The sequence below is a fragment of the Penicillium odoratum genome (assembly GCF_028828045.1).
Source record: "Penicillium odoratum strain IBT 22623 chromosome Unknown utg000008l_segment0_segment0, whole genome shotgun sequence".
NCBI lineage: Eukaryota > Fungi > Ascomycota > Eurotiomycetes > Eurotiales > Aspergillaceae > Penicillium > Penicillium odoratum.
The window spans coordinates 4655126-4682078 of NW_026643150.1; the positions used below are offsets into that span (position 1 = coordinate 4655126).

The window sequence follows — 26953 nt, forward strand, 5'->3', positions numbered from 1 at the left end:
TTTTTCCATTTTCTACCAATCAACCATGGTCTAGAACACCGTGGGCAATGCATGGGCTATGTAACCTGTACCCACACAGTCCACACTGCCTGGCCACATGAAACACGAAAGCCACTAGCGCCAATGATATCACCATGAATTGTAGTTTCGTATTCTTACTGTATTTAACATTATTTAAAGCCCCGGAGGATAAAATTATATAGTAACCGGCCCTTACAAAAATTACCATTTTTTACCGACCCGAGCTAGCGAGGGTCCGACACTTCAACGAACATTGCCCCTCCAACGAACATTTCCACCATACTTCAATTTTAGCTGTCTAAATTATGCAATATATAAGGTGTTTTCTCAATAATTCTTGTAGAATATGAATTTCCAATAGCTAGAGAGCATATATAGAGCTTTTTAACGATTCAGACGTCTTCCTGTACGCCTACACTCACGTCGAAGCTCCATCATGACCTTCTTCCACTTCGGTCGCAATCCATCAATAGCCTCCAATTCTGTCAATTTCTGCTCGTTTTTCTTCATTTTTCCTATATCTAAAGAAGATATACGGCGCCCCCTCCCCCGCCTTGCCCGTGATCAACATCCCGCAGAAGATATTGAAATTTCCAACTCCTATGTTCGATAAGACTCAAAATCTTTAAGATCATCTACGTAGTTGACGTAAAACGAAATTTGAAAAATACTATACTCGTGAGAGCCACAACTCCGGTGAGAGCCACAGCTCCTGCGAGAGCCACAGCTCCTGTGAGAGCCACAGCTCCTGTGAGAGCCACAGCTCCTGCGAGAGCCACAACTCCTCTCTAAGCCCAAAACTTGACGCATATCAAAGCACTTAGATCAGTAATCTCGATTTGACCATTTTCTACGCCGCTTTATTGCCACGGCCATTCCCTCGCAGTGCTGAGTCCAAAACTTGACGCAAACCAAAACAGCTGGATCATCAAGGGCTTGAAATAACGTTTTGCCCGCAACACCGTTTCCTGTACTTGTCGATAGTATGCGCTGACTATAGCTCTGGAATGGAGCATTTAGAAAAAGTATGGATTTAAAATTAATTCCAGAACAGTAAATTTTGTTTGTTGAACTTTCAAAAAATTTGGACCGGCCTGAATATTTTGGGACTCAAATTTTCACGATCAATATTTTTGAAGAGCTCAAAATATTACCCAATCTTGATATTGTGCTCCTTTAGTTTTAACAGACAGCATGTTTTTAAATGTCCTAATTTTTCGTTCTCCTGATTTTATCCATACTGTAACATTAAAACGCTTCGGTGTTAGCCGGACTTAGCGATAGAGCGATTGAATGCACAAAGTAGAGAAATGACATGGAGACTTTCTGGCAACTCTATAGCTAGGCGGTGTAGACTATAAACAATTCCATTCAATTTTTTGGCCGCTTTTGGATAAGCCAGAGCCATCTAGGAGATCAATAGCACGTGGGTGATTTCCACTAACCGGCCGCGTGGCAGGTTGACACTCAAAGATGACCTTCAAATTGTGCAAAAGACATTTGCGAAAAAGCGTAGAATTTTGGCAAGTGACTACACATATTTTCTCGACACTGTCTTTCCATAATCAAAGTAGAACGGCAACTATGCTCAGTGCGTGGGTCAGCACCTGAATCAGATTTGGGGAGCAAGTGGGTCTTGACCTTGCAACAACACTCTGCCCGCGACACCGTTTCCTGCCGCAATGGCCAAATTTCATGGCAAAATGAAAAAGGTGTCGCAGGCTTATTACGTCATCAGTCAAGACTGATTGGCTATCTTGCTTCACCCTGAGCTGTTACTTCACTCACCTACCTGTATCTTCGACACATTTTCTGGTATCTTTTCAAAGACACTGCTTAAATATTATCATAAAACTCTCAATGACAACAGGGGAAATGATATTTCGACATTTGCGACGCCAAAATCGTGGTCTTTTAGGGCTACAACCATGGTCTGTGGTCCTTTGAAAATCAAAAGGCGTATTTCCACCCTTTCCCAGGTTCAACTTTCTCATAGTTCACTACCTATGAATACATAGCGCTAAGCCCATCCCCCGCTTTATATCATTATAGTATTTCATTCCTATCTTTACAATGGCCACAACGTCCGGCGTACGATCAAAGGCTTTGAGGGTGGAGAGAAAATCGCTTCGACAGAAAAGAGACCGACGCAAGACGAATCTAGAGAAGAAGTCGCAAGAATATAGCGAGATTTGCGGTGCGGATGTTTGCTTGGGGATACGCATTCGAGAATCAGGCAAGGTGTTCATTTTCTCAGCCGACGCATCAGGGTTTTGGTCATTCCTAAGCTCTCAGCTAGTATGTGCTGTCGATAATCTTCATGGCTCCGAGCATCAAGCATATTAACTTTGCTAGGGCTCCTACTATCCAACGCCAGTTGAGAGAAGCAATAAGAACCTCTAAGTGACCAATCATCATAATGATGACACAAGAAGCTAGATCTGGGGGACCAGCTACGGCCGACTACTGGCCGGGTAATAGAGGTACGATCTAGCCTACCAGGAGCGCCTGTACATTTCAGCAATGCGCCTTCTACTCTGAGCGGTCCATCGATTGCAGTTTTGGCTTTCTGGGTACAAATTGATGGATATCCGCCATGATAGCTGTTGAAATCAATGAATTAACCAGTGTTTATTTCTATCAGTTGATCGCACTTGTACAAGGAGAATACCGGGTGGTAAAAATGCAATCATAATTATATCTCGGGTAATCAAAACAGAGCCCACAAAAAAGAGGGTGGAGTGCGGTTTATACAGCGTCCTCTAAGTCGAAACGCAGAGCGGTGATTGGAAAGGATCGGGCAACTATGCTCAACAGGTCAACGGCACAAGGAGAATCACGGGCGGTGAATATGCAATCAAAATCTAAACTCGAGTGGTCAAGAAATAGTACAGTGAATCGTAGGATAGGGTGAATCGTGGTCTGTCTTGGGAAATCCAGGATCTCAGGATACGGTGAATCGTCTATCTTGGGAAATCTAGGGTCTCAGGATACGGTGAATCGTAGGATAGGGTGAATCGTGGCCTGTCTTGGGGAGTCCAGGGTCTCAGGATACGGCAAATCGTAGGATTGGGTGAATCGTGGTCTATCTTGGGAAATCCAGAGTCTCAGAATACGGCAAATCGTAGGATTGGGTGAATCGTGGTCTATCTTGGGAAATTCAGGGTCTCAGGATACGGCGAATCGTGGTCTGTCTTGGGAAAACCGTGGCCCGTCTTGGGATACTACACACACACACACACAATTCATTAACGCCCGGCGGCTGAGCCGAAAGGGCAACTATCGCTAATCTACTATACATGTCATAATATATACAGTACTGTGTCTCATTGGAGCCCATGCATAAAACCTTGCCATATGTGTCTTTTCAGCACGCAGTGTCGCAGCGGATGCTCGTGGGTTAGTAATTTGGTTAGTAGGCTGGCTTGAAGGCGCTTCTCCAAGTGTTCAACATCCTATCTTCGGCAGTTGAAGCACGTCTACTATCTGTAGCACGAGGTGGTTGGTGAGTTAGATCGGAAAAAGGGTGGTTTAGGTTGGTCGGCGTGGTTAAGTGGCCTCGAGTCGGCCCGTCGCGATGGCGAATCGTATTGAGGCCCGTACGGCCTCTAGGTTTGGCGTCAACTTCTGATCATCAGAAGGTGATTTCCCTCCCAGGAAGAAGGACAGGTTTCCTCGGTGGGTGTTGGTACATTGTATCAGTTCCGTCCGGTGTGCAGTCCACTTCCGACATCGAAAAAGGAAGTGCTCCACGGTCTCTTTGGCTTGTCCGCATGCACACTGATCTGTCTCTGCCGCGTTGATCCGATACAGATATCCTTTCAGTCCCGCCATGCCAGTCCGGAGCTGGGCCAGCACGCTCGCTTCTTTCCACGACAAGCGATCATACAGCAGTCGAGTGTGCTTTCCTGGGAGTGCTGCATCTACTCGTTTGGCGTGTTTTCCGACGTCCACTGGCAGGCCATTTCTAGGGACTGCTTGGGACCGTGCGTTGTTCAATGTGGTCGACTTCATCCTCGGGATGCGCTCTTGCGGGAGAGCATCTTCTTGTGTCGCGGCTCTGGCCTGTTCTTTAGCCAGACCTAAGAGTTTGTTGTCTTTGCTAGTGGGGATCCAGACAAATTTGATCCGGTTTCCATTTCTCTGCAATCTTCTCATCAACTTGTACATCCGACAGATAAATTTTTGGCCAGATTGTTGTCGGGGGTTTCTTAGCGTGAGAACCGCCGCTTTGTTGCTTGTGAGCAGCGTGATCCTGTAGTCTTTCAGTCCCACGACCATGCCCAGCCCATGTGCCATGCCGGCCAGCTCCGCCGAGAATGGATTTTGCTCTGCTCTTGCACCCAATGTGATGGAAAGGGTTTTCTGTTTCAATTTTCGATTTCGAGGTGGCTTCTTCTCGATAGCTACTCCAAACCCCACCAGCTCGTTCCGTGCCGAGCTGCGGACCGCGACCTGCATGCACCCGCCCGCTTGGGGTTTAGGCTCTTTCTGTTCATCAATATCGGTTTGCATGCGTTCCTCTCATGGGGCTAACGTAAATGGGTTTATCGTTTCCAGTATGTCCATGTCGATGTGCTTAAGCGCATCGGCTACGTGGTACAACGGCGAGCGGTGGTATCTTCTGAACTTCCTGATGCGATCTGTGCTTCTGCGGAGAGGATTGGTTTCCGGTAGCGTGTGTATGTCCGTCCATATCTTCACAGCTCGTCTCCAGAATCGGTGCTGTGCCGTGGCAATGTGGGCCTCCGCCTCTGCTATACTAGTCGCCACCGTGAGGAACGTTCCCACAATGGCTTGCGCTCCTACCCTTTGGACTCGGTTAATCGGCCCCATGGCCTTATTCTTACACGCGTGCATCCACACATTGGAGGCGTAGTCCACGACCGGCGCCACCGTCGATGAGAATAGCTGCCGCGCTGTTGCTGGAGATAGACCCCGCAGTCGTCGAAGCTCCATCACGGCCTCCAAGCCCTTAGATGCGGCCCTCGCAATATGTTCCTTGTACTTGAGTCGCGTGTCCATCAAGACGCCTAAAATCTTAACGTGGTCCTTCGGTACGACTGTCTGTCCCTCGATGGTGAACGACTCATGGTCCGATTTACCCGTCTTGGGGGCAAAGTGTATGACAGCCGTCTTTTTCGCTTTAAAAGTCGCTCCGCTTCGTCTTTCCCAGTCGAGCGCCTCATTGATAATTGCCTCGATTCCTTCCCGGTTACTCTGCGCGGTTGTTCCGGTCACCCATGCGGTAAAATCATCCACGAAAGCGACTGCTCCTCCATGGCTATCGATCTGTCTTTGCACGAGGTCTGCGTTGAAGAAGAGAAATAGGATCGGGGATAGGGGCGAGCCCTGCGGCAGTCCAGCCTGTGGCAGGTCCTGGACCTCAGATAGCTGTCCGTTGATCTGGATGTTCGCTGTTCGTTCCGAGCAAAACGCTTCAATCCATCGGAGCAGGACCTCTGGTATGCCTCGGGCTTCCATCCTCTCAAGCAGTCTTTCCTTGCAGACTCCATTGTAGACTCCTTTCACATCGAAACTGATCAAACTCAATATCCGTCGGCCGCGCCAGGCTGCGTAGATCTGCTCCTGCAGGAGCAACAGTGCTTGCTCTGCGGACCGCTGTTTTCGGGCCCCAAAATGGCTCGTCGGGAGCAGCCCATGCGTCTCCACCGCGTGTGAGATCCTTTCTGCAACCACCGATTCGAGTATCTTTCCAAGTGTCGCAAGGAGTGAGGTTGGCCTCCATGCCTTTGCAATTGTGTAATTATCTTTATTCGGCTTTTTGAGCGGTATGATCTTTGCGTGTCTCCACTGCCTTGGTAACGTTCCCTCCTTCAGCGAGGCTTGGAATAGATCGAGTACCCTGTGCTTGACTGTGGACCACGTCATCTTCCACACAATCGCGGGTAGGCCGTCCTCACCAGGTGCTTTCCATGACTTGGCCGCCGACAATTGCCGCTCGATCTCCTCCATCGTGATTGCTGGCATGTCTACGGGCGCTCTTTGTGGTCTCACTCCTTCCTCATCGATATTATCTGGCAAAGGCGGGAAGAACTTGGATAACAATTCCTCCGCTTGCTCCCTGTAGTCATTGGTGGTAGTTCCATCTGCTCTTAGGAGCTGCGGAATCTTCCCGAACGCCGCGTCGTCTCCCGACTTCAGGTACTTGGCGGCTTTCCAGATGTTATCGTTATCTGCAAGGAAATCGTTCCAGTGCTTCTTCTTTTGCTGTCGAATGGCATCGTGGTATTGTTTTGCCGCATCTTGAGCCATCGTTTCGAGCCGAGGTATTTTTCGCCCCGCCCGCCGCTCGGAGCGAGCGTGGTTTCTCCAGTACGTGTATATGTGACGGAGTTGAATCAGGTCTGCTGTCCACCATCGCTTCGCGTGCGGTGATGTTTTCGCCCTTGGCGTTAAGGCATGCACCGCTTCCAACACCGCCGACATGAGTCGATCGGTTTTCTGCTGTACCGTGCCCTCTGACGGAAGGGTAGCCAGAGCGTTCTCAATCCTGGCATTGATCTTCTTCCATGGTGCATTTTTCAGCAAAAGTCGTTCTGGGGGCTTTGGGCCCGACCATGGGGCGTCGAAGACGGTCTCAATGGCGCAGTGATCTGAGCCGTGGTCAGTCCCGAGTATTGCACACTGAGTCATGGAGTCCGTCAAGTTTTCTGAAGCTAGGACGAGATCGATGGTAGACTCGCAGTCCCCACTCTGTCCTCCGCCGTGCCATGTCTTGGTGCCTCGTTTGAGCAGGCTGCTGAGGGCAAGTTCATTCATGAGGTTGATGATTGGGTCCGCTTCACCTTGTCTCCCCAACGAGACTTCATCTCCACCCCAGAGCTGATCATGTCTGTTAAAGTCCCCCACGATCAGAGTCTCTACCACCGTACCTGCGTTCCGCCGTACCTTGGTGATCGCGTCGCGTACGTGATTGCATGCGTCGTCCAACGCCGACGCATTCCCTCCTTCAACGTAGACTGATGCCATGAATATCAGCCGCTCGGGGAGCCTGACCATCGCTGCTGTGATGTCCGGGGACTCCACCGGGACCTGCTCCGCTTCGATTTCTTTGTTGACCCAGAGCATGCTCCGAATCGCCCATCTCCCTTCCCTCCAGATGGAGGGCACCATCTTTGTCCATTTGTGATGCCCCATCGGGGTGGTCAAGAGCCGGCCTTGAATCCTCCTCGCTTGGGGTTCCTGAATCGCTAGCGCCACCGCGTTCTGAGTGTCTTCGTCATTCATTAAGCTCTCGTGCACTGCACCCTGCTTCCTCACATTCAGTTGAATTACTCGGAGACTTTGGCCCATGACCTATGGGCCAAAACCCATGGGTTCAAAAGACCATGGGACTCGAAACCCGTAGGTTATTACGTAAGGCCTATGGGTAACGTATTTCACCTATGAGCGGATCACCCCCAAAACACATAGTAAATGCGATAAATTACAACTTAATATCTCACCACCCTAGTTATTTAGGGGGCTTACCTTATGGTATAATATCTTTAATATAATATCTAACTATTATTGAAAGTCTAAGGAATCAGAATACCTTAGTTATACCTATAGATACATTTATATTGCTCTAATCACCGTAATTTCCGTAACCACCATAATTTACTTTTTGATTTTCCTTGAAAATTACATAGAGGGTACAAAAGCCTTATCGATAGCTATCTATAAGTAGCGGATTGAGAACAACTTATGATTGCTGAGATATCATTATTTGAAGTTATCGCATTTACTATGTATTTAGGGGGTGATCCGCTCGTAGGTGAAATACGTTAACCCATGGGGACCCATGAGCTGCATAATCTATTACACTTAACCTAATTCAGGAAGCATAAATCTTATTTATTACTGTATGTTTCAATTACAAAAAATACTACAATAATCAACTTTGAATATTTTAATCAAGGAAAAAACTCAATAAAAATGATGGAGCATATATGTATCATTCCTAAATCACCTATGAAATAACTATGTTTCCCCTCAGATCTCACTAGTCCAGTAATTTGCACTATCACGAAGGTTATCACAATTTATTTGAACTGCTCCAGCTTCATATGCAGCTTCTACTGCAATTCCATAAAGTATGACCGAATTGCTAATTGCCAAAGAGTATATCCATCCTCATGTTAAATAGCTTTATCTCTATAATCAATTCACTTTCCAAAAATCTTCATACACAATTCACCTATGATAAACCTTCAATTCATATCTAGAACAACTCTAAATAATACACTCTCCATACTGCATAATATATTTTAAATACAAAAGTTATGCATGCCCCACTTTTCCTTAAACCCATGGGTTTTGCACAGGTCTACTTCTGTCGCGGCCGGTCTCGCTTTCTTTGCTCTCTACCTCATCAGCTTTATGAGTTTGCAAACGGTCCAATGGCATGGAAACGAAATCACCTTGCTGGCCTCTATTTTGCGGGGGATTGGCTTCCTGCCACGGGTTGTCGAGGTAGTGGGGTGACCGGCGACCGCTTCCTAGGGAATTTTGTCTGCTTGGCATGTACAGGACTGCCATATTCGGGAATGCCATTCATTTCTGGCTAGGTTTGACCCTTTCACTGTCTTTCACGCTATTAGCAGAGCTAGGGTGACGCTCTTCGCTACTTCAAGCTTCAAGGGAATTATACTATCAACTAATTGGCTATGCACTCTCCACACTCAGCCTCCAGCATCCATCACTGGACTTAATTAGACAGAAGCCTTCTTTATGAACGATTCCGTTTAGAAATAGAGTAAATGTGGTTATTCGATTCACCACATCGCGCACCTGCTACAATCTATCTTTGTCGAAAAGTAGTAGGATATCTATCACGTAGCTTGCGTAGACACTGCTGTGTTTTTGGATGATCTTCACCAAGAGTGTCTCTGCGACCCTCAAAGACCCTTCGATATGCTTTCTCCGCTTTGTAGTCGTTTCGTTGTTGGAAGTGAGCGTCGCCAAGGTAACCGAGAGACTTGAGTGTTTTTTCATGATTTGCACCAAGAGTGTCTCTACGGCCCTCATAGGCATGCCGAAATGCTCTTTCTGCTTCGTGATTCTGTCCTTGCCGATAGAGAACAGTTCCTAGGCAGTGTAAAGACATAAGCGTCTCTTGGTGCGTTCTTCCAAGGGTCTCTCTTTGGACTTTCAAGGCCTCTCGATATGCTTGCTCCGCTTTGTCATACTTTTGCCGTTTGGATAGAGTGTCGCCTAGCCAACAAAGAGAGCTTAGTGTTTTTGGATGACTTGCACCAAAAGTCTCTCTGCGGCCCTTGAAGGCCTCTCGATATGCTTTCTCCGCTTCGGCGTACTTGTGTTGGCCATAGAGATCATGGCCTCGGCGATGATAAGCCTGAAATGGATCACTATTGCCCAGATGGGGATCTAAGCCGCTCATGGTGCACAAAGTAGATTTGCTCGTCGATTTTGACCATCTGATGAATAGCAGGAAGCCAATTATCTATTTGTAAGAGGAAAGCAGCTACGAACAGAGCGCCACACCCTACCACCACATGATACAACCCATTTTGGCCCCAGCCGCATGATTGCCCAACCAATAGACGGTTCTTGTCAGGAGGAGCTTCCTTTACCGGGGGGTTCGGGTGCGAACTGTGCATGGAGGGTAAGCGCTAATCACCGAAAAAACTAGCACACCTAAGACAGTGTAGGTATACCCGAACATGCTGGCTGTACAATGGTGCAGATGTCGGCCTCTGTGCTCCGCCATGGGGGAAACCAACATGCAATTTAATGTAGGACAATCTTCCTCGAAAGCAGCTGTTTGGGGGCCAACGTGGGATTTCGCTGCAGTATTGTCTATTGGCGGATAAAGATACCCTATGCAGCTGGATGCAAATTGGGCACCCACCTAGGCTTCGGCAGGCCCGCCACGAAAATCCCGTAAGGTCTATGAGAGTGGAGCCAAGGAGACAGGAACCAGCAGTGATTACATTTGCTTACCAAAGTGGTCAAGTGGTCAAATTGAGACCGTTTCGCTGTCGCGACCGATTTTCTCAATATCTTTTTATCTTTGACCGTTTCCCCATAGGTCTCACCGATGTTTGGATTACCGGCATCGTGGGACATTTTGTCCCCTTCCACGTGGATTCTTTCTACTGTAAATTTAATACATATACGGATCTGTGAATTACTACATGCGGTTAAGTCCTAATCTAGCGCCTCCCTATGTCGGTTTCTTCCCTCTGTTGCCCTGATTTATGGGCTATAACAAGTCCCATATTCCCGAGTAGTAAAGGTCTTGATCTTGACACAGCAGCCTGAGTAGTCGATTAGGATGTCAAATTGTTTCTTCAGTCGCGAAGATTGCTTTCATACAGCTTCTATATCCAAGGAATACTATTCACATGACAGTACAGGCAACCACAGCCGGGACAACTACAATAGAGGTTAGATAACTTCAATGTTGCAGCAAGCCTAGTCATCCAAGGTTCAAAGGAATGGACTTGGAATGATACTTACTAGCAGCGAGAATAGCTGGAATAGCAGCGATTACCGCGTCTTGCGCGAACTTCCTCTTCTTAGACACGGCCACTTCAGCCTGCTTCTCCACCACTTCAGCCTGCTTTTTCTCAACTGCCTCCTCATAGTTCGGTGGTGACTCTTCATAGTCATATCTGTGGGAGGATCCGCGTCTGGAATTAGCCGACGCCCTCCTCTGCAGTTCTCGCTTCTCTGCTTCCAGTCGCGATAGTTGACGCTCGTGGGCCGCTATTTGGGCCTTGGTCTTCATGTGGGCATCGTGCAGTTTCTGGATCTGGGAAGGCAAATTTTGTTAGTAGTCATTCTTAGGGGTAAAAAGAATCATGCACACTAACCAGTAACTGCTGCTCCCTACGCGTAACCTCCGGTACGCATATAGCCATCTGGGCTTCGGTCTTGCTAAGCTGTCTTATCATTCTTTCCTTCTCCTCTTTCATCTCCCGCAATTCCATCGCACCTTCATAGTCAGATTGCCTGATAGCAAGTCTAAGTAAGGCAATCTCTTCCATTGCCGCATTGTATTTGCGAGCCACTTCATCAAGTACAACTCTCCCGGCTGCCGTATTGTCAAGTCGCTTATTCTGGTCAACGAGTTCACGCTGGATTGCTAAAGCCGGAGGTGGGCCACGGTGCCTGTTCACGTTGATCAGGTGTCTAACAATGCGACGTGCAGAGGATGCGCCATCGTCTTGTCGAAATAAGATGGCACCGCCGTTCACTAATAGCCGGAAGAATGCATCGTGCTCTAGCAGCATGTGCTCCCTGTTTCTCAGTGTCGAGCGTGATTCCGTAGTGGTACTCCAATGTGTGGTGGCAAGGGCAACGTTGGGGAAGAAGCCAGAGCCACACAATGCTTTCATTAACTCGATGTTGCGGCGTGCAGAACCAGTCATTCTGTTCTCTATGATGGGATGTAAAAATATAACGCCGTGGATATAGACACCCCGCGCATAGGAGGCGCTAAGGTAGGCGGATATGGTTTGCAGAATGACGAAATCAGGACGCTCGGTGAAGTTGCTATCGTCAAATCTAGATAGAGAGTTCTGTGATTAGTTTATTGATGAAAGGCCAGACAATTCTAGAGGATTCCACACGGTCAATGACTTAGTACCTACCCGGGGGTATCAATTAAGTAGACTTTTCGGCCATCCAATCTGAAGTCGAACACTTTGATCTCGGATGTACCTTCCAAAATTATGGTGAACTGGGGTTTTATCTCTTAACTAGACTTGACTTACACGATAACAGACCATGGCCAATATGCACATCTTGCCCGGTACATTGGGATATTAGAGTACTCTTTCCAGCTCCAGTGACCCCCATCACTGCAATAAAGATCGCATCAGACGGGGTGTCCTTCCCTCCAGCAAACGCCAGGAGGTTAGCAATCTGTTGATTGACTTGAGCTTCAGACATGGTCTTATAATTTGAGAATGATGAGCAAACGAAACGCTGGCACTGGAGTTCTCTAAAACCGAAAAAGAAGCCCCGAGTTACATGTAATACTCAGATAATGCTGGGGTTATATCAATGGATATACCGAGGATGCATAAATATGGGAACCAAGCCCGCCATATCCGCCCGTCTCGATTTGATTTCAGGTGCATATTAGGTGTATGCACTGTGGGCGGGCTGAATGGCCTGATTCAATAGGCCTGTTGTAGACTCCAAATGCTTGCATCCTCCTAGTCCGGTTTCAGGTCTTGTATCATCCTAATTGAGGTGAGCGGTAAGCACTAACCCTCTCCGCATTTCTGCCCCTCCCTTTTTTATTTTCAGATGTGCCGTACTCCCGTGTGCGTTGCCACCGTAAACTATAATGTTCGCGCATTTCTATGACGTACTAGGCGCCTAGCTGCATGGACTGGGGGCTAGGCCTTGTTAGCGTAGTAATTTCTTGATTTAGTGAGGCAAGTATAGGTCGAAAGCACAACAATTATTGTAGGTCAAGTGAGTGGTAAGCACTAGTCCTTTCTTGCATATTTTTCTTTCGTTTTCATTGGTTGGTAGGCAGGCTGGCATAAGCCACCAGGCCGTCAGACGGTAGCGGGAATGGCGTTTCTACATATAAAAATAATTGTGAACTGACCCGGATTGTTTCAAGCAATCCACCGCGTGGTTTTAAGAGGCGGTTTAAAGGTACCTGGGCTTCAGCATGACCTAGATATGCATGGCCTCCATGGCCCCGGGGGCTGATGGCACTGCCACACAGATAGGTTTATAATCTGAGGGACAGGCAGTAAGTCGAGAAATGTATTCGTTTTCTACATTCTCTTCCATTCTTGTCACCTTCTATTTTACAATACCAATTTCCATTCACTTATCGTCCTCAAAGCATCTTTCACTTCCTTCAAAATGAGGTGGTGGTCCTTTGGAAGGAAGAATAAGGGAGAGGGTGACTGGGACACTGACTCGGCCGAATCGTCTGATTTTTCTGATTCGAATGATAATGACAATGACAATGACGGCAATGGAACTCGCATGGTCTTCTCTGATCAGCAATTTCGAGCTGGGCATAATCCCAGGTATGTGATGAACCCTCACAACGACAACGCGTGTTACTGCACAGCCGCTAAATAAAGCCAGACCAAACGATAAATTCATCGCCATCATGGGAGTGACAGGCTCAGGCAAGAGCTCGTTTATTTCGTTATTAACGGGAGGACAAGCCAAGGTCGGCTCAGGGCTGGAAGCTTGTAAGTGCAATAACTCTCCGGGGCTGGCTGAGGACATAAGCTAATAGACCCAAAGACACAAAGAATACCGACGTGTATGCCTATACTTTCGCTCCGGGCCAAACAGTGTACCTCATTGATACCCCTGGGTTTAACGACACCTACCGAGATGACACAAAGATTCTGGTCGAGATCACATCTTGGTTGACATCTTCATACAATAACAAAGTCAACCTGAATGGTGTAATATACCTGCATGATATTACACAGGGTAGAATGTTCGGCTCTGCGCTGAAAACTTTGAAAACTTTCAAGGAGCTCAGCGGCCCCGATGCGATGCAAAAGGTTGCCCTGGTAACTACTCATTGGGATATTGTCGCTCCGAGTACCCGTTCCAAGTGTGAGGACAACGAGAAGCAGCTCATCAAAGACGAAGGGTTCTGGGGCTCAATGATCAGAAGGGGAAGCTGGGTTGGAAGACATGACAATACGCCAGAATCAGCGGATAAATTAATCCGTTCCATCGTTCGCCAGTCCCGCGTAATACTGGCGGTGCAGTCACAAATGGTCGATGAGAATCTGAAGTTATCTCAGACCGGCGCTGGAAGGTCCCTGGGCATGTACGTAGCCAAGCAAATGGAGAGCGACTACAAGGAACAACTAGAGCACGTGAAGCAGCTCAGACTGGACAAGAAAAGGAGTGACGCTGCACGGGAAGCGGCACAGAAAGTTTCGACGAGAGCTTGATAGAATGCGAAAGCAGCTAGAAGTGACCAGTCGTGAGTTGAATGAACGGATGCAACGTGAGCTCGCAGCGAAGGAAAGAAAGATTCAACTCGAGCGGGAACAGCATCATCGGGAACGGGTGAGGCTGAGGGCTCATCGGGAAATTGGCTTGTCCCGCGAGGACTATGAGAGACAAAACCGTGAGAGACAAACAACCAGGAGGCAGATGCAGATTTCAGAGGAGAAAGAAGAGGAAGACAGTTGCACGGGCTCAGACAGTTCTTCTGGATACGAGCTCAACTTTGAGCTGCGCAGACGTCCCCAGGCCAATAATCGGCTTCCCAGGAACACGTCGGCCAGGACGCCTGGCCGACCAAAGAATAGGACCGGCAACAACGATTCGTCCTCTAGGAACAACTACAACGACGCCGCCTCGATGATTGTACATACAGGCATGTGAATTCCGCACAATGGAGGCCCCATCAGGGGTTTGAATGAGAAGGCGGCTTAGGGGTGGCAGTAGAGGGGCACGTCACACGTCCGGAATTTGTTTATTTATTTATTCCTCAGGCTTTTCACGACCTTAGGTCGTATGTAGCCCCCTAGCTTGTGTGCAATGCAACATTATGTACAACACATTGGTAGATCCTAGACGACAGACAGTGTTCCCAGACGTAGATGATGGTAGACGGTGGTGCTTTCAGACGGTGGTGCTTTCAGACGGTGGTGCTTTCAGACGGTGGTACGCTAAACGACAGTACATCCCATCCACAGAGTACGAGATGGGTGCGGACAGCTCGAAAGAACCGGGGGTTGCTTGGGCAAAGTTTGCACCAGACCTGGACCCGGAAAGGTCGGTGCAAAGTTATCTGCCGCGCAACCCCCTTTCACAAACACGTTGCTTCTATCATGACATAGCCCGGTAAGGTGGGAGGAGGCCTCAGCATTTCCTGGATATTCGTCAACCGTTGTCCAAGAGTCCTCACTTGTGGGCGGATGGCAAGCGGCACTTATAGCAGCTGAACATGAACCAGCCACTGGTGCGTTAGACTTCAGTCGTCTCAATGCCAATACGCCCAATATGAGTAACATTGTAGCCCCGACCAGAATAGCAAGAAGAGCGAAGGTTGGAGAGTATCCAAGCACATGCTCATATACTGTCCCACGGGATTGTATTGTATTTTTGCGGTGTATGTAATAAACGACAGGTAGTAGAGAGCCTGTGAAATCATCCAGTAGAGCACCATATATAAGATGAGAATGGGCACACTGTAGCGATACGGAATGGTCATGGCTGTCTCTTCATAGAATCCCACACCTAGCAGAGTGAATTCCTGGGTCAAACTGATATCACCGAGTACCTTATTCTCTGAATTTCTCGATTCGCCAATAAGATGGGCATGGATTTTCGGAAGCCCAAATTGACTTCTCTTGCGCAGCATGGGGGCAGGAGCTAGACCTCGCCAAGCGTGGGTTTGGGTTGGGTTTTCATTTTCTTTACCCGCCCACGGGTAGCCCACCGCGGGTTTTGGCCTTCATGAACCCGCCCGTGGGTTCTTGGCGGGTACCCGTGGGTTACCCAAAATACCCAAAAATATGGCTAAATCGCGAATAAAACTGATTAGTCACTGTGTGTAATTTTTGTATTTTATAATTGTCACGCTTTTGGCTGTGTGTTACGCTCAAATACTGCCCCCTCATCATGTGTCAGAAAATATATATATATTCTGCTCATCTCGAGGTTTCTCTTGACAGTCTTTCTGTATTTCAAGAGATCTCAAGCCGTATCGATGAGCTTATGAAAGTTTAATGGAATCCAAGCTTACTGCGTTGTATTCATTCGATTATATTCAACTTGACGCACTTAAAATTAGCCATTGGAATGTTCTCAGCGTCCTCAAGTCGCGCGGGTTTTGGGTTGGGTTGGGTTTTGGGTACCCGCGGGCTTACGCGACTCAAGAATAGATAGATCCAAACGCACGACGCGACTCTAACAAAAATCCACATTCAAGCACACAAGATGGATATTTTTATCTTCAACTCCGATGGCACAAACCATCAACATGGCGGCTTCTTCCTCGTCATCGCAATCAAGGTATCAGGCTTTCAGCCCTCTGCTCTCTATTGAGCCATCGTCTGACGTTTTGTTGGACTCGGATATTCAGTCTTCTGTATGAGAACAAATGCCTCCTTCGTGTGCTTGATTGACTATTGCGAGACTCCCCACTGGTATGCTAAGATAGCCTACAGCCTTTCACCGAATCCCGCGAGAGCTACGACATAAATACTCGAAGACCTCCGGCGACGCTAAGACGCGTGGGACCTCAACGCAGAAAGAACTGGATTTTGTACGAGTTATACCTGGAGAGAGAATTTTTAGGATGGTGGGAGAAAACCGAATATGGCCACAAGCTAAACGGGGACGGTCAGTCCCAAATCAAGTGGTCTACCGAGTCGCGTCATGCCGACGCTTGGAAACACTTTGACCAGGTAGCCGATATCGATTCTGGGCGCCCACGAGTCCTTTGTAAAGCCTGTCTTACTTTGCTTGATCATCCACAGTACAAAGGCAATGGGACAAGTGCTATGAGTAGACACCAAAAGTCAAATTCCTGCCGCAAGGGAAAGAAAAGAGGATCTCATCAAACACTAATCCCCGATTCGTTGCAAAACCATTCCATGAGGGAGTCGGCCAATGTGCACAAGGTAACAACATTCCAACTTGAGGAGCAGTTGTTAAAGACTATTACCTGTCTTCGGTTGCCATTCCAAACAGTGGAGAACCCTGTGTTCCAGAGGCTGCTTAACCTCGTAAATTCGGGAACTGGAGTACTGGAACTTCCGTCAGCAAAAACCCTGCGAAGGCGACTCCGGAATGCAGTTACAGTTTAACAGGAGTCGCAATTGCAAGATCTGCCTGAAGACGCTAAGGTGTCACTCGCGTTAGATTGTTGGACCAGTCCATTCCAGCAAGCATTTATGGCAATCACAGTCTATTTCATTAACAAAGATTGGAATTACCGAGAAATGCTCCTTGGCTTTGAACCATTGCACGGTCCCCACACAGGGAACAACCTCAGTGATGTTCTCCATCAGTTACTGAAGGAACGTGGACTCTTAGATCGCATCTTTAGCGTCACGACAGATAATGCGTCCAACAATAAGACGTTGATCCGCGCTTTGCAAGAAAAATTGATCTCTACTGGCGCGATTGGCTCCAGGGAATCCATTATCCGGGTTCCTTGTATGGCCCATATGATCCAGCTTTACCTAAAGCAGCTTTTAGGGCATATTAGAGCAGCGCCCAAGAACAAAGAAGTAAAGACCTTTTGGTCTGATACTCAAGTCATCGGTTTAAGAGACTCAGCAAGCCACGGAGATGTGGCTCATACCCTGGCAAAGGTGAGTCTGGAGCTTCCACGAATGACTATAAATATGGGCGGAGTACTGATCAAGGCAGATTCGGTCATTTGCGGTATTTGTCAATGCAAGCCCACAACGGCGAGATACATTTTTATGTCTTTAATCAGGCGGAACCCGGCTGTTTCCGTTGCACGATGTTCAAACACGCTGGAACTCCACTTTTTTGATGCTTCGCCGTGCGCGTCGACTAAGAAATATCATCGACAAATACTGCGACGATCATGAATACTCTCAGTTTAAGATTACTGACATTGAATGGCGGCAAATTGACTATCTAGTCCACTTGACCAAACCGTTCTTTCAATTCACCATGGCTCTAATAAAGACCAAAGACGTGACAATTCATAGCGTGTTCCTTGTGTATAGGAAACTTCTGGAGCATATCGAACGGTCAAATCGAAAGTTGAAGAAAAAGACAACGCCTTGGAAGAAGGACATGTATAGCGCGCTGCTCGTTGCGAGGCAGAAACTGAGAGAGTACTATGAGAAGATCTACCGTGACCACGGCTTTCTCTATGGCACGGGAGCTCTACTTGCTCCTCAATATAAACTATCTGCCTTTGATGACAGGGAGTATTCTATTTGCCACGAGGATACTTCGAAAAGGTACTGTGAATACTTGAGAGCGTGTTTCACGCAGTATCAACAACAGAATCCTGAGCTATTGTTTCGTACAGTGCATCGTTCGTCGGCACTGCATAGTTCAGAACTTGATCGGCTACTTGAACCAGTTAATGACTATATGCTCCTCGAAGGGGTAGAGCATGACGAGGTGATCGGTACCTCCGAGAAGGTATGGGCAACTGGCATACTACACTTAGACCACTAACTGATTTCTATAGCAAATGTTCCCGTGCCACCACGGCTCTATTGGAGAGAACATGAGCGTGAGTTCCCTGTGCTTTCTCGGCTGGCACGCGACTTGCTTTCGGTTCCGGCCACCGGCGCGGGGGTGGAAAGGCTTTCCAACAGTGCGCGAGACATCTGTCATTATCGTCGAGGGTCTCTTCATGAAGTGACTATTCAAGACTTGATGATGTATATGTGCTCAGAGAAATTTACACTGGAGGGAGAGCAGTTAGCTCGCCTGGAAAAGTCGACGGAGATTGAGGGTCAAGAGACAATTGAAGAGGATGAAGCATTGAAAGGAAATGAAGAGGATGCTGAGCCGATCAGTGACGAGGAAGAGGTCGAAGAAAGTGAAGACATCGAAGGCAATTTGGAAATCGAGGCCTCATACCAAGTTGAAAGTATACTGGTAGAGGCTGACCGGCCTTCAACGTACAACCAGACGAACCATGAGGATGGAGACGTAAATGAGGTGGAAGAGGGGGAAGTAATTGAAGTCGATGAAGCTGATTTGCTTCCACCTCCAATAATACAATTGGGCGATAGAAGTCAGAAGAGATCCTCTGGTAGGGTAACGATGCCCTCAAGTCGACTGCATGGGTACGAGCTATATTAGTCTTCATGCACCAATCTCATTCCCTTTGTCTATAATATTTGTTCCCCAATCTCCCCGCTATAGATTAAGATATCCAGACAGTGGCTAAACCATCACGTAATCTAAAATTACTGCATAATTTAGTGCAAAATGATATGTCAACTATTTTTGCTTTTTCGGGTTATACAGGGTACCCATTTGGGTCTTGGGTCGGGTTTCCCAGATGACAACCCGCCCACGGGTATGCTGACTAAGACCCAACCCAGCCCGTGGGTTGGGTTTTCGTGGGTGGTGTTGAAATATCCCGGTTGCTGGGATAATAATGAGGCTGGGATCACGTGCATACTCACATAATTTACTTCTCAGTCACTTGTATCTTAGAAAAAACATCCGACACAACACACAATCAACTCCCCTCAATGATATGACCATTGAAGCATCACTTAATAAACCAACAGGTGGGTTTGGGCGGTGGGCGGGTTTTGGCGAGGTCTAATCTGCACTTCCGATCTGGATCCTGTTGTAGCTCTTGGAGCTACGTCTTGTATAATAGCTTACGCTAGACCGTCCGCCGACCTGCTGCCGGATCAATTAGAAACCCTCTGAACCCGAGTAACTTAGCTAGTATTCTATAGGGGCATTTATAAGGACAAACTCATAGTAACCATAGATTCAAATAAATTGAAATAAATATTAATAAAAAGGCATATATTTACTGACTTTAGAATATCTTTTATATTTTCTATTAATCCCCTATAGCTCTTACTATTAAAGGTCAAAGTTACTTCTTTTTAGTGGTCTAGTAGGATATATAGGAAGTAGCTAAAATAGCGCTAACCAGCCTCAACCTAAACCCGGCCTATATCTAGGGCTAGGTCCAATAACTTAGGTCCTGCGGAAGTCGACCTATGACTACCTTTTCTACCAGAAATAGTGTAAATGTTGTTTAATTGTAAAGAAGAGTTTATTGAAAGAAAAAATAAAAGTCTAAGCTCTCCACGGGCCCGAAATTTAATTCTATTGGACTCAAGAAGATTAATTCCGCCGGACTCCGCCCCAATTTTTTTCGCCCATAGTTAAGAGGCTCACCCTAATTCCACTGGTGTCTGGTGGAGCCGTCCCTTTGTGCTAGATAGGGACTATATGACTCACTGTAAGTAAAGACAGACCCATTTGCATGCTTAATTTCAACCATTCAATCTGAGGCTGATTGATGAGGATCACATGTGAAGGAACTAGGCATGTAACTTTCAAGGTTCCCTATTGACAAATTATAACGTCAGGTGTTGACATCACTAACAGCTCAAGTCAAAATTTGGACGGTGAGCCTTTACTTCATTGACCGGAACTAAGCAAACGCCAGAATATGCCTGGACCGTTATCTAACAGAACCCATAATGCCGCCGTGCGAGTGTGGTAGGTGTGTATTGTATCGGAGGTGAACCATGTATCAACCGTTTGCCGCAACCAGATTAAAGACCTGATGTATGGTCCGTATTTGCCGTCGAATCAATCTTCGCAGTACGAAGTCAAGGTTTTGGTGAAGTCTATATCTTATCACACACGCTGTCACGTACGAGTAATCACTGACACACGGACAACGTTCCGGACACGAAATACGAAATCGACACACGAAAACAAGGTGGGTCAAAACTGTAGTATTGAGTGGGAATGAGAAGGGAAGAAAGGTCGCCGATTGGATCCGTGGGTTGAGCCCACGGTCCAGCTTCCTTCACCGCTTCCCCAATTCTAGTGAAAACGCCCTGTTTTGCCCGTGTTACCATTTTCGCTTCAACAACGCCTCGAGCACGCTGGAGCTTATCGAAACGGTACATGGATGTTCGGGAAATCCCATGCGAAAGACACTCAGAAAAAGTAACCATGATTTCATGATGACTCGTACACCAGGGACGTCGGCCGTTATAGCATTTTGCGTACTGTGTGAATATATATGGTGTGTGGTTTGATGTTACCAACTTAAGACGTTAGTCACTTGCCACACGAAGGATTCATACAGAGCTTCCATTACTGAATAGCTCAATGTCTTTGCCTGTTCAGACCACAGCTTGCTGTACACGCCCTCCTATCGTCCTGCGTGGAGGATATACCTACGAAGAAAAAGGAAAATATGTCGACTTCGGCGGCATGAAAACATGTAGGCTTGTATCAAATGGCTGTAGTATCTTTGTTGTAATCGGAGTACTAATTTTTGCCAGACGTTACCGGTAATCCTAACGCCTCTCGTGGGATCTTCCTCTGCTATGATGTTTTCGGGATATTTGTTCAGGCAATTAAGGGCGCTGACATTCTTGCGTCAGACTATCCTGATATGCCTGACGGTGTTGGTGATTTCAAGGTTTTCATGCCAGACTTTTGGGGGGACCACCCTCAAGACCTTGGGAACTTCCCGGCAAAGACCCCAAAGCAAAAAAAAGCAGTCGTTGATTTCCTCAATGGACCAGCGGATCCTAAAAAAATCCTACCTATGATTTCACCTCTGCTTGAGAGCTTCCAAGCAGAAAACTCCCATATTCAGAGTTGGTCAGTCGTTGGGTTCTGCTGGGGTGTCAAGATTGCTTCGTTGGTGACTACCAAAGGAACGAGGTTTAAGGCTGCTGCTGGTGCACATCCCACGTCGATTGTGGTTGAAGATGCAAAGCATATCACTGTTCCGATGTGCATTTTGCCTAGCCAAGATGAAGTTCCCAAAGTAAGCTTGATCTTGAGATGAGCCCTCATCCATGATGCGTGAACTGATTTTAAGGGGATATAAACTAGTTGATGGAAGAGTTTATCACCACTCTTCATCGGCATTCACCCAACAGCTATATGGAAACTTTTCCTGATCAAGTCCATGGCTGGATGACTTCTAGGTAAGATTTAACTTCAAAGAAAGCAAGGGAAGACAACTAACTAAGCAAAACTTGTAGGGCTGACTTCAATGATATCCATGCCTTTGAAGGAGATTTACGTGGTTACCGCATTTTCAGAACCTTTTTGGCCCAACACATATAACTCTTGAAAGGATCTGCGAAAGAAGCCCTTGCGATCTTTGATCTTATGCCGTCAAATCTTATTGGAAGCTATATTGATGTCATGAAATAAAAAGTTCAAGCTTTAAGGAACGTTTGTGGGACCTGAATATCGAATTTTCCGATATTTATATAGAGAGAACCGAAATAGTGGCGTATTAATCGAAATTCTATCCACGGCGAGTAGCTAGAGTCATAATTTCTCCGTCAATAATCCAAAAAGGTCAAAATAGAAGACTTGATAGATTGTGTAGGAAATTTTGACGAGAAGCAAGGCTTATTCAATACATATAGATGCTGAATACCTAAAGCGACATCTATTCTAGTGATCTCTGCCGTCGGCTGACGCCACGAGCGCTTCCATCACGTCGTCGAATGTTTCATAGCGACTGGCGTGGGGAAGTTCGGTGGCGAGAATGGCACCTTTTTCGGTCTATCCGACGCGGTGTAGCGAGGCCAGAATTTCCTCTTATAGCTCTTCAAGTTCCGATATGATAGCGAGTTTGGTGAGAAGGTCAGAGTCGAGGGCATCGGGGATGGAGGAGGCGCCGGCGGGGCTAGGGAATGCGCTTTCCAGTGGGAGTGACTAGAGTCTACTAGAGTGACTAGAGTCTACTAGAGTGCCTAGAGTCTACTAGAGTGCAAAAGTCTTGCCATTTTTTCTGTATAACAGAAAGTGGTTCATAGAGTTATCTTTTCTACGGAATTGCTCATAATAAGGATGAATCTGTAGGTTGTATCGTAGTCTCCTATTTATGCATCACGACTTGCCTTAGTCTCTCATTGGTTAAGTAGAGGGCGCATCAACGCAGCCGTAGTAATTAAGCCACAGGGACGAGCAGCCTGCCCCGACGTATGAATTCCATTGGTGCGCTGTCCCAGCAACGCTCAGCGTTTACATATTGTAGTGGGGAGAACTGGTCCCTACTACGGATTACCATACCCTTACGGGTCACATTCCGTCCCGTAAGGAAAAGGGTATATTAATACGAACTTAGCACTAGTTACAGAATGGACGCACTTACACATCTCTCACTTTTGACCTTTGTCGAGGGATCCACTGCTCGCCGAGGGCGACCTTCGGTCGTGGTGGGTTTTGCTGAGTATATCCGATTCGTGCGTCGTCAGAGCGTACAGCCAACGAGCGTTCCCCTCTTCAATATATATGTAAATCTTGGCCCACATTCTCAAAATCGTCAGAGGCGCCTAGGAAAATTCGTTCAACATAGACTTGTCAACACTTCACAAGAAAGGATGCTGTCAGTATTAGAGTGATGACCTATGAGGATAAGTGGTTATTATGGACTGGCTTCTTTATAAATTGTAGATAATATGCAGCTTTAAGAAGAGAAGTCTGAGGGTTATATTATAAGTTCGACGTAAGGTGCCCGCTTAGTAGTCGTGAGTAAGAAATACCCTTATGAGTGGCGGCAACTAGAAGCTACCGAATAGATAGTGGACTACGTAGTGTAAGACCAATATAGGCCCGTAAGGGATAACTTATAGTTTCTTACGCTAAATCTCCGTCTAAAATTAGCCGCTACTATATAACAATAATTATAAGTTTTAAGCGAAATAAAGAACCTTCCGTATTCGATAAGATTTACCTATACTATAATGGCGTATACATAATATCAGTTACGTTAATGGGATGCTACCATTTAGTTAGCGGGTAGGAAATTTGGAACGCCACGTAAAATTTGCGTTCTTAGAGACTTGCTGATTACGATATATGATTCCAGATCGGTCGGCGGGCTCATGAAATCGGGCGTTGAAATTTTCACTGGGGCTCAGACTCACCAAGACGGTCTGCAAGTCCACAACGATGATAGATTAAGACCGAGACGACTCGCAGAATACAGCGTAATAGAGAAAATGTAGCCTCATGCGTTTTTATTTTATGCTTTAGAATTATTCTATGATGATTTAATCCAGAATTCAGGATCATTCGCGGTCCTTCCCTATACGCATAACATTATAACGTTTTCATCAACTTACATAACTTGCGCATACTGGCCGAGACCGGTCCACGTAGGGGACCATAGAGCCCCTCCTTGGGATTAGACAGCTTCTCAGTCTCATCGCAGTCCAATAAAATAGCTAATGTTCGCTTAACCAGTTTCCGACCAGACTAGAACGGACCAGTTTATTATATTACCAGCAATCCTCAATAATTCATGACTATATAGGTTTAAGCACCCCGAAAAGTAGTATAGCATCCTGACTTTGGCCCTAGTATATATAGTAAAACGATATCTATCCCTCAAAGAAAAAATCATTATACATGGAAATAGTTCGCGATGCACCGTTTAGACAGCTTGTCCGTTTTATTTTTCGTTATAAGTTTTTTCTATATCCAGAAGAGCACCCTGGTTTTGAATGCCCCCATACTGCATACAACGCAAGTAAATTCAAGGGAGCCTTAGCTGATGCTAATTGCTAGCTCAATAGAGAGAGCAGGCTTAAAAGTAGAGCTGAGCCGTTTTTAAGTAATGCTGCAGCGGCGATTAATGTGGCAGGCTTTCAGGGACAGGACAAAGACGATCTGGCCCTTAATTATCAGGATACAACATTAAGTCTAATCCAGTATCAAACACTCGCATTCACAGCGGAAAGGCTAGAAGAAGAAGAAAAACTAGCCCTAAATAAGACTCTAAGTATTGTGCTGCCCCTAGCGAAAAATTCCGACGGGACTATTTTGGTTAATCAGTATACGTCTAATAATACCGAAAATCCTCAAAATTGGTCTTAGAAAAAGAAAGCCTTTATTGCGTTTCACATTAAGTAAGTTTCTCCATCCCTTATATTCTGTGGCAAGATTGCAGATCAGAGCTAAATAGCCCGCACCCAGTTTATATAATTTTGTCGTTTATTGCGGTTCCGCTATCTACGTTTCCAATAAGATATAAGTATGTGTTTGGAAGGCTTGAAAATTCGCCTCACCTGACTAACTAGAAAATGATGTCCGCATTAGACTAACTCATTACCTTGAAAGGCAAATAATAGAGCGCTTCGGGGTTAGTGAATTCAACGCATCGTTAGGACTAGCACTTTATATTATCGGATGTTAGTGTGTCTCCTTCCGGATTCTCATAACTTACTAATGTAGTATAAGATGGTCTCGGTCCTTTACTATAGGCTCCGATAAGCGAAATTCCAACTTTCGGTCGGAATATACCCTACATGGCCACATTTGCCATCTATCTAATCTCTGCGTGCTAACAGTACTTACGCATAATCTTCCTAGTCTCTTGGTCTTGCGTTTTCTATAAGGATTCTTTAGTAGTCCCTATCTTACAAATGGCGGAGCGACCAAATAAGATATAGATTATCTATACTCTCCTGATTTTCACTCAACTTTAGTCCAGCTAACCCAAACTTAGTACTCGCTTCTTTACTTACCTTATTCATTGGCTTGCTAGGTTTCAGCAATGTTCGCTGCTCCTGCATTAGGGCCCATGTTGTCGGGTTTTGCTGTTATCGCAGAAGAGTCAGTTATAAATCTTTACTCGGCTTTAAGAGTCAAGAGAGGTATCTGACGGCTCCACAGCTAGCGGTGGTCTTTATAGGAAGTACTTTGGATAGCGAGCCCCATTTTCATTCTTTGGTATTTCTTTCTGCCCGAAACATCAGCAGACAATATTCTTCTACGTCGTGCTACGCGACTGCGAAAGGCTCTCGATAAGCAGAACATCAGATCGCAGACTAAGATCACGCGCGGAGACCTAAGCTTTGGGAATATCGCCTAGGATGCTGTCATCAAGCCATATAAAATTATGATCAAAGACCCCGCCGTCATATTCACCAACGTATACACCGCGCTTATATACCGTATATACTACCCCTTCTTTGAGGTATTTCCATTGGTATATAGCCCACTATATGGTTTCTGTCACGAAACTGACAAGGAGTATCTGGAAGTTCTCTCATGTGACCTCAGCTGACCTTGCCGAGAGAGTGCGGGGTATAAAGCCCATCTCTCTCTTAGTACCTACGATTCCTTCAAGAATCAGTTTTGATACAAATCTGATTACTGCTTTTTTACAACCCATCTATTCTCCCTCTATCTTATCCATAAACCCTAACAATTCTGATTCTTCTTTGATATGATAGAGAAGAAAAGATGGTGCGTACTACTCGCAGTAACCCACAACCTTCGGTGGACCCGGTGGAGCTAGCGCCGACCGTGGATCCAACCCCGATCGACTCCACCACGGAACCACCTCGAGACGATGACGATTCGGACCTCGAACCGCTCGCTTCCATAGGCGAATCCCTGAGTGACCCCACAATTAGAGAACTTAGGGAGAAAGAGAAGAACATGCTCATGACCGCCCGTCTCCTTAAGCGAATTGAAGAGCTAGAGAAACAAGTCCAAAAACATACTTCGAAACGCCCCCGAGAAGGAACCGATTCGGACTCGGACCGAAGTGGACACGTCCATAAAAAGGATCTGAAGCTACCGAACTTGAAAAAACCTTTTACTCTTCACTTCAGCCTACAACAGCAGCAGGAATGGTTCAAAAATCACGAACAGATATTCCGTGCTGCCCCACGGCAATTCAAGACCGAAGATGCCCAGATTATCGCTGCTTCTTTCAATATGGACGAAGACTGTCGACAACGGTGGTTTACACACATCGAAGAACTTGATGAGGATGAAGCCCGATACGCTACCCATACGTGGACGTATTTCAAGGAATGGACAGATGAGCTTATTGCCAATATGTCCACTGGCATTATCGATTATCAAGATCGATTCGAAGAAGCAAAGCAGCGCCCAACCCAGACACCTATCGAATTCCACCAGTATCTACTAAGTTTAGAACGCTTCTTCGAGAAGCCTTCCGAGCAGCGTCGTGCTCAGATCTACTACTCAAAGCTTCAACGAAACCTCAAAGATGCAATCATTATTGCCCGGGCAGGCCAGTTGCCTGAAACCCTTAAGGATATGGTTGCAGAAGCGAATCGCCACTGGACCATCATCCAAAACAAGGTGAAACCCCAAGGGCATACACCAAAAGAAAACCCAAAAAGGGCACAGAATAGCAATTCCACCATAAATACGGAAGCACCTACCCCAGTGAAGAGAGGCCGAGGTAACTTCCGAGGAAGACCCCGTC

The 26953-nt window shown here is 46.5% G+C and overlaps 8 protein-coding genes across 8 annotated transcripts; 6 read left to right on the forward strand and 2 right to left on the reverse strand.

Moving 5' to 3' along the window:
- Window positions 1–2094: 2094 nt before the first annotated feature.
- N7520_011989 (uncharacterized protein) lies at window positions 2095–2424 on the forward strand (the record flags this gene model as incomplete). Its single annotated transcript, XM_057145922.1, has 2 exons — window positions 2095–2319; window positions 2377–2424. 2 exons carry the CDS (start codon window positions 2095–2097, stop codon window positions 2422–2424), a joined length of 273 nt encoding a protein of 90 aa, XP_056991676.1.
- A 6403-nt stretch (window positions 2425–8827) lies between these two features.
- Window positions 8828–9427, reverse strand: N7520_011990 (uncharacterized protein; the record flags this gene model as incomplete). The annotated part of the gene is made up of 1 exon (XM_057145923.1): window positions 8828–9427. The coding sequence occupies one exon, from the start codon at window positions 9425–9427 to the stop codon at window positions 8828–8830; it is 600 nt and encodes a 199-aa protein (XP_056991677.1).
- Window positions 9428–10390: 963 nt separating this feature from the next.
- N7520_011991 (uncharacterized protein) lies at window positions 10391–11946 on the reverse strand (the record flags this gene model as incomplete). Its single annotated transcript, XM_057145924.1, has 5 exons — window positions 10391–10425; window positions 10510–10804; window positions 10866–11559; window positions 11646–11715; window positions 11769–11946. The coding sequence occupies 5 exons, from the start codon at window positions 11944–11946 to the stop codon at window positions 10391–10393; spliced, it is 1272 nt and encodes a 423-aa protein (XP_056991678.1).
- A 939-nt stretch (window positions 11947–12885) lies between these two features.
- On the forward strand, window positions 12886–14391 carry N7520_011992 (GTPase domain-containing protein; the record flags this gene model as incomplete). Its single annotated transcript, XM_057145925.1, has 4 exons — window positions 12886–13055; window positions 13117–13226; window positions 13282–13825; window positions 13884–14391. 4 exons carry the CDS (start codon window positions 12886–12888, stop codon window positions 14389–14391), a joined length of 1332 nt encoding a protein of 443 aa, XP_056991679.1.
- Window positions 14392–14557: 166 nt separating this feature from the next.
- On the forward strand, window positions 14558–15129 carry N7520_011993 (uncharacterized protein; the record flags this gene model as incomplete). Its single annotated transcript, XM_057145926.1, has 2 exons — window positions 14558–14784; window positions 14850–15129. The coding sequence occupies 2 exons, from the start codon at window positions 14558–14560 to the stop codon at window positions 15127–15129; spliced, it is 507 nt and encodes a 168-aa protein (XP_056991680.1).
- An 865-nt stretch (window positions 15130–15994) lies between these two features.
- On the forward strand, window positions 15995–17457 carry N7520_011994 (uncharacterized protein; the record flags this gene model as incomplete). Its single annotated transcript, XM_057145927.1, has 4 exons — window positions 15995–16102; window positions 16182–16742; window positions 16827–17333; window positions 17392–17457. 4 exons carry the CDS (start codon window positions 15995–15997, stop codon window positions 17455–17457), a joined length of 1242 nt encoding a protein of 413 aa, XP_056991681.1.
- A 207-nt stretch (window positions 17458–17664) lies between these two features.
- On the forward strand, window positions 17665–18773 carry N7520_011995 (uncharacterized protein; the record flags this gene model as incomplete). Its single annotated transcript, XM_057145928.1, has 3 exons — window positions 17665–18133; window positions 18197–18666; window positions 18750–18773. 3 exons carry the CDS (start codon window positions 17665–17667, stop codon window positions 18771–18773), a joined length of 963 nt encoding a protein of 320 aa, XP_056991682.1.
- Window positions 18774–20838: 2065 nt separating this feature from the next.
- Window positions 20839–21813, forward strand: N7520_011996 (uncharacterized protein; the record flags this gene model as incomplete). Its single annotated transcript, XM_057145929.1, has 4 exons — window positions 20839–20953; window positions 21015–21508; window positions 21577–21671; window positions 21729–21813. 4 exons carry the CDS (start codon window positions 20839–20841, stop codon window positions 21811–21813), a joined length of 789 nt encoding a protein of 262 aa, XP_056991683.1.
- Between the last annotated feature and the right edge of the window lie 5140 nt (window positions 21814–26953).